The 15,500-nt window shown below is 27.9% G+C and overlaps 5 protein-coding genes across 5 annotated transcripts; 3 read left to right on the plus strand and 2 right to left on the minus strand. All coding sequences in view use genetic code 12, as the record gives it.

Annotated features, from left to right (window-relative positions):
* Nucleotides 1-162: 162 nt before the first annotated feature.
* KGF54_003645 (uncharacterized protein) lies at nucleotides 163-1,860 on the plus strand (the record flags this gene model as incomplete). The annotated part of the gene is made up of 1 exon (XM_051764256.1): nucleotides 163-1,860. One exon carries the CDS (start codon nucleotides 163-165, stop codon nucleotides 1,858-1,860), a length of 1,698 nt encoding a protein of 565 aa, XP_051619705.1.
* A 474-nt stretch (nucleotides 1,861-2,334) lies between these two features.
* On the minus strand, nucleotides 2,335-3,258 carry KGF54_003646 (uncharacterized protein; the record flags this gene model as incomplete). Its single annotated transcript, XM_051764257.1, has 1 exon — nucleotides 2,335-3,258. One exon carries the CDS (start codon nucleotides 3,256-3,258, stop codon nucleotides 2,335-2,337), a length of 924 nt encoding a protein of 307 aa, XP_051619706.1.
* Nucleotides 3,259-3,752: 494 nt separating this feature from the next.
* Nucleotides 3,753-5,396, plus strand: ELP3 (Elongator subunit; the record flags this gene model as incomplete). Its single annotated transcript, XM_051764258.1, has 1 exon — nucleotides 3,753-5,396. The coding sequence occupies one exon, from the start codon at nucleotides 3,753-3,755 to the stop codon at nucleotides 5,394-5,396; it is 1,644 nt and encodes a 547-aa protein (XP_051619707.1).
* Nucleotides 5,397-5,557: 161 nt separating this feature from the next.
* On the minus strand, nucleotides 5,558-7,819 carry PBS2 (mitogen-activated protein kinase kinase; the record flags this gene model as incomplete). The annotated part of the gene is made up of 1 exon (XM_051764259.1): nucleotides 5,558-7,819. The coding sequence occupies one exon, from the start codon at nucleotides 7,817-7,819 to the stop codon at nucleotides 5,558-5,560; it is 2,262 nt and encodes a 753-aa protein (XP_051619708.1).
* A 2,642-nt stretch (nucleotides 7,820-10,461) lies between these two features.
* Nucleotides 10,462-15,495, plus strand: REV3 (Rev3p; the record flags this gene model as incomplete). The annotated part of the gene is made up of 1 exon (XM_051764260.1): nucleotides 10,462-15,495. One exon carries the CDS (start codon nucleotides 10,462-10,464, stop codon nucleotides 15,493-15,495), a length of 5,034 nt encoding a protein of 1,677 aa, XP_051619709.1.
* Between the last annotated feature and the right edge of the window lie 5 nt (nucleotides 15,496-15,500).

The following is a 15,500-nucleotide window of genomic DNA, read 5'->3' on the forward strand; positions in this document are numbered from 1 at the left end:
TATTAAACAAGATCTATATTTAACATATCTATTGGAAGGTTTAAAAGTAAACTAATATTGAAGGTATTATACCTTCCCTTCATTTCAAAAAAAAAATTATTACTATAATTACTTTCCTTTTTTTTTTTCGTATCAATCAATATAACTACTACATAAAAAATAATGAGAGCAACGCCATACTATCAAGATAATAATAATTTCCACAATTTTATTAATTCACCTCAACAACTTCCTTCAAATTCACAAATTTATAGTAATAATATTCAACAACAACAACCACCACCATCAACTCAATCTCAACCTCAACAACCTCGTCATACTTCTTCGAAATCTTTTGATTTTAGTTCCTTAAGTGCAGAATTACCCCCAAACACTGGTCCACCAGGTTCAGTACCAATTACAAATGGTTTACAATCTTCAAATAATAAAAATTTAAGTCATGTACCTTGTAAATTTTATAAACAAGGTATATGTCAAGCTGGTGATTCATGTCCTTTTAGTCATAATATTGAAGGTGCTTTAGCTGCTGATAAAATTCCATGTAAATATTTTTTAAAGGGGAATTGTAAATTTGGTTTGAAATGTGCTTTAGCTCATTATTTACCTGATGGTACAAGAGTTAATCCAAAAAATTATATTTTCAATCAGAATCAAAATAGTAATGGTTATAATAATTATACTCATAAACAACAACAACAACAACAACAACAGCAGCAACAATATCTGCAACAACAATTTTTGCAACAACTGCAAATCTCTCAAAAACAACCACAAATTTATAACCAACAAAATATTAGTAGTACTTCACCAGATCACTATCCACAATCTCAAGAAGAGTATAATCCAATAAATATTTCGCCAACTATAAATTATAATCATATATCTTTTAAGAATGATTCACAAGTAAATAATAGTCAAGGTCCAATTACATTCAATTCAATATCAAATGATAGTCTTGCAAGATCAAGTTCGTTTAAAAGTTTTTCTAATAGTAATAACAATAAAGATTCAAGTTTAAATTCGTCACCTGTTGCTCAAACAAGAACTAATACTAATCAATATAAACCAATAACTCATCAAAATAATTATCAACCGTTTGGTTCTAATCCAAATTCAACTTCAAATTCATATTCAAATAGTTTTAATCTCAATAGTTCTAATTTTTTCAATAATGACAATTTAAATCCAAATTCAAATATTCCAACAAATTCTTTGAATCAACCATTAGCAAAATTGAGTAGATCATATTCAACTGGATTGAATAATTCAAACTCAATATCACCACCAAATCAATTCTTTAATTCAAGTTTAAAACAACAACAATTTCCATCATATACTCAACAACTGCAAGATTTTACTCCAACTTCGAGATATTCCTTCAACTCTCAAACTTATAGTGGTGAATTTGGTTCATTTAAGAATTCAATTCAAGAAGGTCAACAGTATAATTTTAGTTCGTCAGCTGTGTTTGATGAAGATGATGAAGATCAATCACACAATAATCATACAAACCAAAATGAAGACGATGATGATGAAGACGATGACGATGATACTCATTACGATTTACACAAGGATAATGGAGGAGCAAGTAGTACAAGTAACAATAGTAATGGTAGTAGATCAACAAACAATGTTGAAAACGGTAACAACAATATTTTTGAAGAAGATTTTTTACCAAGCTCATTAGCTGATGTATTATTAACACCACAAGAATTACAAAGAAGAGATTCAAGATCTCAAAGTGGTACTTTGAATATTAGACCAAATTTCAATAACTTTAGAAAAAGTTATATTAGCAATAGTAATGTTAAAGATGATGATAAAATATTAAATCATGAAGATGTATTTTTAATGGAATGAAGAGAAAAATAGCTGTATTATAAATAGATATAAAAAAGACAATACTTGCAAAAAAGTTAAAAAAGTAGTACATTTGGAAAGGTTGTACTCATTTATAGGGTTGGTTGTACTAGAGGTGCGCTGTTTAATATATGATAGAGTAAAAAGTAAAGGAAATAAATAGACTTTTGTTAGCTGGTTAAAAAGGTTCAGATTTTGGTTTTTATGGTTAGTTCGGTAAATGATTTTTTTATAATTTCGATTCTTGGTTCAGGTGGGTTTGTTTGGTTATTCAGTTAATTTTGCTTTCTTTATATTTAAATTTTAAATTTGTTAAATGTTTGTTTTTTAGTTTTAACTTCAAAAAGTTAGGTTCTTTATCTTAGGTTGGATAGATTTCTGTATAGAAAAAAAATGAGTATAAAAAATAAAGAACTCTAAATTATTAAGTAAATTTAAAAAATACTGTTATATCTATTTACATTATATACATGTTTAATCAGTTTTGTTAATTTTTAAATTATTTGGATCTTCACGATAAATATCAGCTGCTTTTAATACAAATTTTTGCATTTCAGAAGGATTAAAAACGTCTAAATCAGGTTTTAAACCTCTTTCTGAATTACTTTCAAATAATTTACCAACTAACAAAATTTTATCATTGAATGGATTCATTGTATATACTAAATAATCATCAACTTTAGTTTCATTTTCTTGTATGATTTCATTTGTAGATTTATTTGTAATTGTTACAACTTGAGTTGTTCTTAAATTCATTATATATTGTACATAACAACCAATTCCATCTTGATCTGGTATAACGTTAAACATAGTGATTTTAGGGTTTGAATCAATACTTTTTAATTCCCAATTGATTTTCCCATTTGGATAATTAAAATTTTCTGATCTTTTAATCAATACTTCAATAAGATGTTTACCACAACATTGATCTAATTTTAAATTTACAAATTTTGACAACTCCTTTGACTTATTATTTGATAATGATGAAGCTTTATTACATGATTGTGCAAATATTTTATTTGTCTTGATATAATTTTCAATACTTTGATCTTTCCATTTATTAAAATTTAAAGGTTGACCAATTTCTCTTTTGAATTTTATAACATTATATGTATTAAATGCAAATACCATAATTCTACGTAATACAAGTTTGGGCCATTTTAATGGTGAATATTTTGTTAATTTGGGAGATACGTATAAATCTGACATTACTCCAATATATGAAATGGGAACTTGTGCTATGTTTAATTGTTTTTTTTTCTTTTTAGGTTCTGGTGTTTCATTATCTGTTGGTGTGGTTGCATATGATCGTATTAGTATAGGATGAATACATGGTTTTGTGAGGAGTGACTTGGATATTGTTGGAAGTGGTTTAATTGATCTTCTTATTCCAATCATTATTTTTGACTGATTTAGTACTTGTTTTAGAAAGTGAAAAATTGAAAAATTAATTTTTTTTTATTTGTTTGATCTCTTTTTTGCAATAAAAATTATCAAATTGATCATACAAATAAAAATATGATGACTAGGTGTAGCAAAGTAGAGTCATTCGAATAAACCGCTTCTTTCAAGCTTTTTGCAGAAGATAACAAAAAATTGATCAAAAATTATTTCAAAATGTTCTAATATAATTCATTCATTCAACTATACATTGATTCATGTCGTAACTTTTATATGTCTAATCTATAGGTTTCATGACAATCAAGTATTATTTAAATCTTTTTTATTATAATTAAGATGACTATATTTTGTTTTAGATAACAGATATTGGAGTATCATACAACTTTATACCAAATACCAATTTATTCATTATCATATATTCATTTAATTTATACTTATTTATTAACTATCATTTATTATTTAATCAACCTCGATATCATTAATCACTTATAATGCCAGCACAAACTAAACAAATACCAGAAAAAGAAAGATTCATACAATGTTGTGCAGATATATCATTAGAATTAGTATCATCTCTTAAATCTTCAAAGGACATAAATTTAAATGGATTAATAACAAGATATGCCAAAAAATATAAACTAAAAAATCAACCAAGATTAACAGATATAATATCATCAATACCAGATCAACACAAGAAATATCTTATACCTAAATTAAAAGCCAAACCAGTTAGAACAGCCTCGGGAATAGCTGTCGTAGCAGTTATGTGTAAACCTCATAGATGTCCTCATATCGCATACACTGGGAATATATGTGTTTATTGTCCTGGTGGACCTGATTCAGATTTTGAATATTCAACTCAATCATATACTGGTTATGAACCAACATCAATGAGAGCTATTAGAGCAAGGTATGATCCATATGAACAAGCAAGAGGTAGAGTAGATCAATTAAGAAAATTAGGACATTCTATTGATAAAGTTGAATATATTATTATGGGTGGAACTTTTATGTCTTTACCAATAGATTATAGAGAAGGTTTTATAACACAATTACATAATGCATTAACTGGTTTCAATGGTACTAATATAGATGAAGCTATTGAATTCAGTCAACAATCACAAACTAAATGTGTTGGTATAACTATTGAAACAAGACCAGATTATTGTACTGAAACTCATTTAAGTGATATGTTAAAATATGGATGTACAAGATTAGAAATTGGTGTACAATCAGTTTATGAAGATGTTGCAAGAGATACAAATAGAGGTCATACTGTTAAATCTGTGTGTGAAACTTTTGCAGTAGCTAAAGATGCTGGTTATAAAGTTGTTAGTCATATGATGCCTGATTTACCTAATGTAGGAATGGAAAGAGATTTAGAACAATTTAAAGAATATTTTGATAATCCAGATTTTAGAACTGATGGATTAAAGTTATATCCAACATTAGTCATTAGAGGTACGGGACTTTATGAATTATGGAAAAAGGGATTGTACAAGAGTTATAATGCAAATGCATTAATTGATTTAGTTGCAAGAATATTAGCTTTAGTACCACCATGGACAAGAATATATAGAGTTCAAAGAGATATTCCCATGCCCCTCGTTACTTCAGGTGTTGAAAATGGTAATTTAAGAGAATTAGCATTAGCAAGAATGAAAGATTTTGGTACTTCATGTAGAGATGTAAGAACAAGAGAAGTTGGTATACAAGAAGTTCATCATAAAGTTGTACCTGATCAAGTTGAATTAATAAGAAGAGACTATTATGCTAATGGTGGATGGGAAACCTTTTTGAGTTATGAAGATCCAAAACAAGATATCTTGATTGGATTATTAAGGTTAAGAAAAGCAAGTAAGAAATATACATATAGAAAAGAATTCACAAAACAACCAACTTCAATAGTTCGAGAATTACATGTTTATGGTTCCGTTGTACCTTTACATTCAAGAGATCCAAGAAAATTCCAACATCAAGGTTTTGGTACATTGTTGATGGAAGAAGCAGCAAGAATAGCAAAAGAAGAACATGGATCAGAAAAAATTTCAGTTATTTCGGGAGTTGGAGTTCGAAATTATTATGCTAAATTAGGTTATGAATTAGATGGTCCTTTTATGTCTAAAATGCTTTAAAGTGCTTAAAATTTAATGATAAAGTTTTTATTGTATGTATTTTTCTAAATAGTTGATAATATATTTATTATTTATTTAATTAAATGAAGTCTATAAAATTATACAAAATGCAAAAAATAAATGTGAAGTAGTAATATGATAATGAATTGAATTTTAGGAATTTAACGACTATTGAGGAAATTCTTGTTGACTTGTTGTAACCCACCTCTATGTAAAGCAGGGGCTTTGACTTTATTTCTTAATAATGATTGAACACTTTCATCCTTGTTGGCTTTTTGAGGAATTGAAACTGCTGCCTTGTTTGAAGCACCACCAGATTTTTCATTTTTCAATTCTGCTATTCTTTCTTGAACCATTTTGTCTAGGTGTTGTTCTTTACCTCTTGAATTAACTAACCAAGGATGTTGTAATAAAGCTGAGTAGGAAGGTCTTAAATCTGGGTTCTTGTTGAGACATGATTTCACAAAATATTGAGCATCTTTTGAGTAAATTGAAGGATCTAATTTTGGTGGCTCTCCATCTACTATTGCACTCAATTGTGAAAATATATTATCATAAGTTTCTGCTGGATAAGGATAATGTCCCACTGCTAATTCTAATATAGTTAATCCTAATGACCAAATATCTGATTGTACTGAATATGTAGCGTCATCTGGTTTTAGACTTTTGATTCTTTCTGGCGCCATATATGATTGACAACCAATATTTGTTTTAGCTAATGAAGCAACTAAGTTACCAGAAACTCCAAAATCACAAAGTTTTACTTTCCCAGCTGAATTCACTAAAATATTTGTTGGTTTAACATCACGATGTATAATATTATGATTATCTTTTAATTCCTTTAAACCTCTAACAACTGATTCAGTCATATAAGCTAATGCAATTTCATCTTTAACTCCAATATTATTACCAAATATCTTGTCTAATGAACCACCATCCATATATTCAATACACATATAAACAGCACCTTCAACAAAAAAGGCGCCATAAAAATCAACAATATAAGGTGAATCACATTTATGTAAAATATCCAACTCCATTAAAATTTGAGTGAATTTAGTTTCATCTAATTCTAATCTAACTTCTTTCATTGCCATTAAAACACCAGTAGGTTTATGTAAAACTTTTGACACTGATCCATAATTACCACTACCTAATTCATCTAAATATTCAAATTCTTCTAATGATACTCTAAATGATGATCCAGTTGAGAAATCTATCCCCTTTGAGTGTAAACTTGCCTTTCCAGCAAAATTTAATTGTCCTGATTTTATATCTATATATTTTGAGTAATTTGCAAATAATCCTTGCAATTGAGGTTCTGATTGACTATTTCCTGGAGTGTTATCATTATTTTGGTCAGAATTTATTGAACCAGGTGTTGAACTTTTACTTAAACTATTATTTCTTGAAGGTAAATTACTATTTGAAGAATCAAAATTTAATTTTAAATTTGGTTTTTTCTTTCTCTCTGATAATCTTCTTGATAATTCATTAGGGGTACCTAGTTTTGGATTTGTTTGATGATTTGCAAATAATTGTTGTCTTGATGAAGTTGATGAATGAGTTGGTTCTTCACCCGGTGATCCCACTGCTGATGATTCAAAATTTATTGGTGGATTTAAAGTATTTAATTTTAAATTTAGACTTGATGGTGGTGGTGATGCAATTGTTGTTGATGATAATGATGGGGTATTAGAAGGTTGAGATGATGATCGATTCATTGGTGATGCATTTGTATTTAGTTTCATGCCTCTTCTTTGAGATAATGGTAATTTTTTAGCTGGTGCTTGTTGTTGACCTCCTTGTTGAGATAGTTGTGGACCTGCTCCATTAATAGAAGCAAATCTATTTGATAACGGGTATCTATTTGGCATATTTAATTGTGGTGGAGTTATTGATGGATGAGAATTTGCATTATTGTTTATTATTGTTGTTGATGATGATGATGCTGGTGTATTTAAGTTTTCATCATTCGTTTGGTTATCTCCTGAATCAAGTGATGAATTATTACTATGAATTGTTTCAAGTATAGAATCACTATTGAACTGTCCAGGTTTTAATGGATTTGCTTTTGGAGTTGATGGTAAATTTGGTTTATATACATTTAATGGTTCAGATGCAGGTTTTGAACGTCTTTGTTGAAATGCCATTAATCTTGCTTGAATATCACCATTTATTGGGGTATGTACTGAAGTTGTTGTTGAACCTGGGGTAGTTGCTGATGATATAGGGGGAGATGCAATTGGTGGTTGATTATTTAAATTCAATGATTTATCTGAATTTGTCGATGAAGTTGAATTATTTCTTGATGGTTTTGAAGATGATGATGATGACAAATCGCTCTTTGTATCATCTAATGAAAAATGATCAAATTGTGATTCAATATCATTTTTTTCTTTAATGTTATCTATATCACTCATAATTAAAGGGTTGTTGATCTTTATATAGGTATCAATTAACAATAAACTTAATTTGTAAAAGGAATGAATAAATTTAAATTTATATGATTTCTAATATATTTCTTTTCGTATTTTAAAAGAACATTCAAAATTATATATAATTGATTGTATTATGATTTAATATGAATAATCATAAATATAATGATAATAATTTTCTATTTATATAATAATGTTAATGAAATAATAATTTTAGTCTAGTGAATATATAATATAATATTTTATCAATAGAATATTATAATTATTTAAATCTTGTTGATTTCCTTTCTTTTATTTCTTTCTTTCTTTTTCTCACACTTTATTTTTACTTAATAATAATTTGATTGTTAATATTTAACAAAGCAAATTAAGATCTATAATTAAAGTAAATGAGAAATAGTGAAAATGTTGAAAGAAGAAAGAAAATTTATATTTAAATTGATCAAGAGATGTTTTCTCTTCAAATATATATATATATGAGAAGGAATATATTATTCTATTAAATTAATTAAATTAAATTAAAAGGTCATATACAGTAATTGGTACATTAGATATTATTTATTTAATACATCTTACTTTAATAATTAATTATAATATGAATATTAATAATTTTTACATTCCATAATCTCCTTAAAATTTGGATTAATATATAACAATTAGTACTTAATTCGTTTTTGAGGCAAATTAACTTACTCGAAACAATAAAGGTCTTCTTTTCGAGAATACAACCTTAATACACAATTGCTTTTCCATTTTCATTCAAACTTCTTTGATTCTCCACTAAATGTAAGAGGAATTTATTTTATAATCTGTTGGTTTAATTGAGAAATAGACCACCAAGATAATAATTTTAAATGCTAGTCGAGTGAAATCATTAGCCATCAGTTCATAACCTTTACTCAAATTATATAACCTGATTTAAAGATCTAAAACATACGAATAGAAAAGTATATGAGAGAATAATTATAAAGTATGCAAAAAGGAATACCGAAGTTGCAAAATCAATTTATTATCAATAACTCCGTGATGGTTTCAAGTTGAAGCCTATGTTTTAAATAAAACCGAACATATTTAATCAAGACTACATTCTTTGACATCATCTCTTGGAATGCAACAACTAAACTTGCTTTAAACATGTCAAAGTAAATAATAGTTCTCTTTGTTAATCCAATTCAAATTTGAAAAAATTTTATGAAGTTTCAAAGCAAAATAAATAATATAAAAACCGCCTTAGTTCCAATACTTGTACAAATGCAAAAAGAAAAGTAAAAGGAAAGATTTACCAACCTTAGAGCTATATACCTTCTTAAATTCATGTTAAAAATTACAACCGACTATACATGTAATGATATACGATTTTTTATCGAAAAGACTCACTTTCCCAATGATCTTTGTAGTAAAAGTTCTGAGCTGTTTGATGATTATTAAATAAACTTGAGTATATACGGTATTTGGAACTAAATTTACGAAGACCGGTCTTAAAACGAAACATTATTTTTATTTGCGCTTTTTAAAGAATACATAAAAAATACTTGTATGAATTGAAATTTTACAAAGAATTATTAATAATGTTTAAATTAAATTTACTGAATTAATTTTGCAGTCGGTGCTAATCCAGAATACCTAAATAGAGCTTTTTTAAATAACATTTTTTTACAAAAAATAGTGTGTTTGAGTATCAAGTGTTAATAAATATATAAAGTATTGGAAAAAAAAAAGTGGAGATTTTTACAGATGAACAATTGTATTAAAAAATTTGAATTGGCCCGTCTTTGTCAGACTAATCTCGAAACGGTTTGAAAAGCTTTTTAGTTCAAAGCTATTGTAATAAATTCACAGATGTATTATATGTAAAATTAATAATTTTTGTCCCCTGCAATTTGATTGAAACTTCCGAAATCCGTTACACATAATCATATATATATCTAAATGTTTCAAATCATTTTTATTTTATGTATTATTGGAACCATGATATCTTAATGATACTTTTCAATCGTCTGTATCTAGCAATTATCAAATTTTGTTTTGAAATACTTATCTCCGATTGAAACTCTGAATAATTTGATGTCAAAAAGATGAATCTTAAATATTGAATGAGATTCTTTTTAGTTGAAAGAACTTATAATAATTTACAACTAAAATATGGGAATTAACTGAAGTGTTAGATAAGCATTAAGTAATTCTCCCTCTTTTTTCAAGTGAGACTTTGTCTTTCCAGCCAACAAATTAGCTCTACAAACTTATTACTCTGAGATCTTTGCTTGAAATATTTGTTGTGCAACCGATTAATTTCATGTGCTCGTATTCAACTATTGTACACTTAGTAAGTTCGTAATTTATATGATCAAGGGCTCAAATTCTCAACTTTAAAGCATTTATTTTAACAGTTGTAAAACAATGAGGGAGATATCAGTTCAAGCTAAGTAAATCAGCTCTTGATCTTTACATACTTTACTTGGTTTCAAGTGTTTCAAAATATTAAATTTTGAATATAATAATTTATTTGAAACGAGAATTATTTTGATAAGGAAAAAAAATGTATGTGTAAATATTTAATGCCAGTAAAGATATCAATCAAGCAACCAAAATTAATGAATATAAAAAAAAGATATAGATGATTAATATATATGATTACTAAACAAAGTCATGATGATACAACTTTAAATAACTCAACATTTGATGTAAGTTCAATAAATTGGTCAAATCATTCGACTTCGTCATCACATTTAAAGATTCAAATTAATGATTATGATACTTATCAATCATTTCCAACAAAGTTAGATCAATTATATACTAAAGTTTCACAAGTGCCCGTAATTAGAATATATGGTTCTATAAATGTTGAACATAAATCACCAGGGCTTGAATTATCACCAAGTAAAAGAAGGAAATTAAATAATGATACACCAGCCACAAAATCTTCTGTGTTTAACGTGATTATTCATGTTCATAATTTTTATCCTTATTTTTACGTTGATTGTCATGAAACGGATTATGTTAAGTTGCAAAGTCAGGAATATTTGGACAAAGTTACAAATTATTTGGAGAACATTATGAAAGAATCTTTTAAAAAACGACGCGGTAGGAAAGGTACTGAAGAACAAGAATTAGAGATTGATGATGAAGAGGAAGAGGAGAATAAAGTTGAAGCGGAAGGTGATGATGAGAAAGATGAAAAAGTAGAAGAGGCAAAGCAACCGAAAAGATTAAGAAAATATATTGCAAATGTTTCTATGTGTAAAGGTGTACCAATTTATGGGTTCCAATTAGGTTATAAAATATTCTATAAGGTATCAGTGTTGTCTCCATTATATAAAAACAGACTATCCAGAATGTTTCAAGAAAATAAAATAAGTTTACACAAATTTGATATGAATGATAATGACGAAAACAAAGGGAAACCTCCACCATCGTACGTTTACGAGGTTCATATTCCTATCCTTTTACAATTTTTGACCGATTTTAATTTATTTGGTTGTGGTTGGTTACTTGTTGACAAAGATCACATTAACAAAGGACCTGAGACCCGTGGATTATACTTTAGAACTCCCTTATTCACAGATGTAAGCCGTGAAGCTTATAATCAATCTCAAATTTATTCACTTATAAAATTTTTACAAAATTTCATAACATCAGATAATGTGTTGATTGATGGTGGTAATTTACAAACATTTACAAGAATTGGTAAGTCAATGTTGGAAATGGATATAACAACTAGTGCTATTGTTAATAGATCTTGGTTAAGTGCTAGAGAATTACATGATGATTTCACTGAGAGAAATGAATTTAATGAATATCAGAGAGATTTAAAAGTTTTTGGTTATCCCAAGCATGGTTATAAACATGAATTAGATGGGAACCCTAAAATTTATTTGTCCTCTTTAAAACATATTTACAATGATTTAAAATATCAATGTCATTTGAAAAACTCCAAGTATGATGTGTCAGTCGATGTTTTGGAGTCAAAAACAAGAAATTATTTTGGAACTGGTTCAACTAAATGGTCAAATCAACAACAATTAGATGAATTATTAGCTTATTTGATACAAATTAATGGATCACTGAATTCAATGGGATTTGACAAATATTCTAAAGAAGTGATAAAAGATAGACATTCTCAAGAAGCTTTCGATTTTGATATATTGGAAGATTTTTATACTTCTTTTAGTACGGTAGACATTGAGAAGAATAAACAGTTTCATGATCAAAGAATGAAATTTGGAGACAATTTATTAATTTGGGGAGAATATAATGATTTATTTAAAATGCTGCAACTGATAACAAGTATACCATCACCAGAATTAAATCCCAAACCCGAAGTATCTCGTGAAATATTTGATGATTCAGATACCGATACAGAAAAGGCAGAAGTTAACTTAATGAGTGAAATTGGAGTTGATGTTAATGAAATAGAAGATCAAGAAAACCTAGGGAATGTAAATTTCGAAGAAGATGAAGACAAAGAAGATGAAGATAAAGAAGATAGTAGAAGTCCTAAAACAGATAATTTACAAGATGAAAATGATGAGATTGAAGATTTTGACTCTGCTGAAGAATTTGATGAAACAATAATGAAAACAATGACTCAGTTTAAGACTCAAAGAAATGGAAATGGTGCCATAAAAGCTACTAAAAAGCCAAGTATTGATATTTTATCATCTATTGAAGATTTTTCATTCACTCCAACTCCAATTCAACCAACTACCAAAAATTTGATAAATATGAAACCAGGTAAAAATGAATATGATGTGGTAATTCCTGACCTGTTAAAAAAGGAAAATTATGCAAAACTGTTTCAAGATTCTGGTATTTTAGAAATCAATTATACAGATCCTTACTATAGTAAAAAAGATGATATACCATTAAGGCCATTTATATTTGCGAATCAAAGAATGCATGTTCAATTAAAGAATGAAGATACAGTACCAAAGTTGGACATGGTAGACCCTACTATTAGTGGTAAATCTCCTATAGTCAATTCTTGTCGAACTTGGCAATATCAATTAGAACCACCAAGTAAGAAAAGTATATTAGATTGGCTCAAAAATGAAGAATCTAAAATTATCAAGAAGAAATTAAAATATAGATCTCAAATTGAACCGGGAGTTACCCAATCAAATGACTATAAATTTAGTTATAATTCAGAAAAAGTTACGAGAAAACCTGATGAATTCAATTATTTAAGTGATTTTCATGTCGAAATACATGTTAGTCCTCCAAATTCAAAATTAGCTGCTGATCCTTTAAGAGATCCTATTTCTTTTATTTTTTATTCATTTGAAGATGCTAATGAAATGTTTGATAAATCTAAAATTAAGTCAGGTATTTTGGTATATGGTGCTTTTGATTTGAAATTGCTCAATAGTTTAAGTAAATCATTAGGTCAACATGTTGAACATTTTGATGAAGAGAAAAAAATGGTTGAAAGGTTAGTTGAATTAGTTCAAATTTTTGATCCTGATATTTTATCTGGTTATGAAGTAAATTCAATGTCTTGGGGTTATATAGTCGAGAGATTTCGTGAAGTTTATGAAGTTAATATTATGAGTGATTTAAGTAGAGGCACACATAGATCAAATGGTAAATTTGGAGATAGATGGGGATATACACATACTGCAAATATTGAAATAAGTGGCAGACATATTATAAATGTTTGGAGAATTGTGAAATCTGATTTAGCATTGACTAGTTATACTTTGGAGAATGTGTGCTATCACTTATTACATAAATCATTACCCAGGTATCTGCTTCATCAAATTTCAAATTGGTTGAGTAGTGGTAATTTCCAAGATTTGTACGTTGCTTTATCTTATTATATGAAAAGAATTGAATTAACTTTGAAAATTATTGTTGTACAAGAATTAATCACTAGAAATGTGGAACACTCAAGATTAATTGGAATTGAATTTAATTCCAATTATTATCGTGGTTCACAATATAAAGTTGAATCAATTTTATGCAGAATTTCAAAACCAGAAAGTATATTATTGAATTCACCTTCTAAAATTCAAGTTCATGAATTAAGACCTATTGAGTGTCTTCCATTGGTGATGGAACCAACAGCGAATTTTTATAAGTCTCCCTTGGTTGTTTTAGATTTTCAATCATTATACCCTTCAATTATGATTGCTTACAACTATTGTTATTCTACATTGATTGGGAAATTACATAACTATAAACCGAAGAAGAATAACATTGGTTATTTAAAAAGTTTGAATCTACCACCTGGAATAGTAGACTTACTAAACCAAGACGATGCTATAAACATATCACCAAATGGATATGCTTTTGTTAAGAGTCATGTTAGAAAATCAATTTTAGCCAAAATGTTGGAAGAAATTTTAAATATTAGAATCAAGACAAAAGCAGTCATGAAAATGTTTAATGATGATAAAGAATTAAAAAAATTATATAACTCAAGACAGATAGCTTTAAAATTAATTGCAAATGTTACTTATGGTTATACTTCAGCCACATTTAGTGGTAGAATGCCCAATTCAGATATTGCGGATGCAATTGTATCAAGTGGTAGAGAAATTTTAGAAAAATCAATTGAATTAATTGAAGGTGGTGGATATGGTGCCAAAGTTGTCTATGGTGATACAGATTCTTTATTTGTTTATTTCCCAGGTAAGTCAAAAGCTGAAGCATTCAAACTGGGTAGAGAAATTGCCAATCTTGTTACTGACTATTTTCCAGATCCATTACAATTAAAATTTGAAAAAGTATATCACCCCAGTGTTTTGTTAGCTAAAAAGCGTTATGTTGGCTATTCATATGAATATGAAAATCAAAAAATACCTAAATTTGATGCCAAGGGTATTGAAACAGTTAGAAGAGATGGTGTACCTGCACAAGCAAAAATGACTGAAAAGGCCCTAAGAATTTTATTTGAAACAAAAGATTTATCAAAAGTTAAAGAGTATTCACTAAAGCAATTTTATAAGATTTTTTTCAACAAGATCTCAATTAATGACTTTTGTTTCGCAAAAGCAGTCAAATATGGTGATTATAAAGATGAAAGATATCTACCACCTGGTGCATTACTTTCAAGTAAAGCAGCCGAAGAAGATCCAAGAAAAGAACCACAGTATAAGGAAAGAGTCCCATATTTAGTTATTAGAGATTCAACAAAGAACAGAATCAAAGATCGTGTTATGTTTCCCGAAGACTTTATCAAAACTTTGAGTACTTCAGAACCATTAATGTTGGATTATGAATATTACATCACAAGAGTATTAATACCACCACTAGAAAGAATTTTCAATTTAATTGGAGCAGATGTAAGAGGCTGGTACAAGGAAATGCCAAGATTCACAAGAACAAATGTAATAAGTATTTATAATGATTCATGTTTAATCTGTGGTAATAGATTAGATGGAAGTGAATATGTATGCTCAAATTGTTCATTTGACAAAGAACAATTATCGACTAATGTAATGATGAGTTGTAAAACAACAGAATCAAGAATTATTGAAATTGAAAATACTTGTAGAAAATGTGTTTCAAATGTTTTTTTACCTGGTGGGTCAATGAATCAATATACTAACAATTGTGTTAATCGAGATTGTTCCGTGTACTTCAATAAGGTCAAAGCTAATCAAGAATCAAGACAATTATTTGATAGAAAAGATAAAGTTTTAGAAGAAATAGATTGGTAATTCTT

Source organism: Candida jiufengensis, assembly GCF_024610255.1.
Source record: "Candida jiufengensis strain CBS 10846 chromosome Unknown scaffold2, whole genome shotgun sequence".
NCBI classification, from domain to species: Eukaryota; Fungi; Ascomycota; class Pichiomycetes; order Serinales; family Debaryomycetaceae; genus Lodderomyces; species Lodderomyces jiufengensis.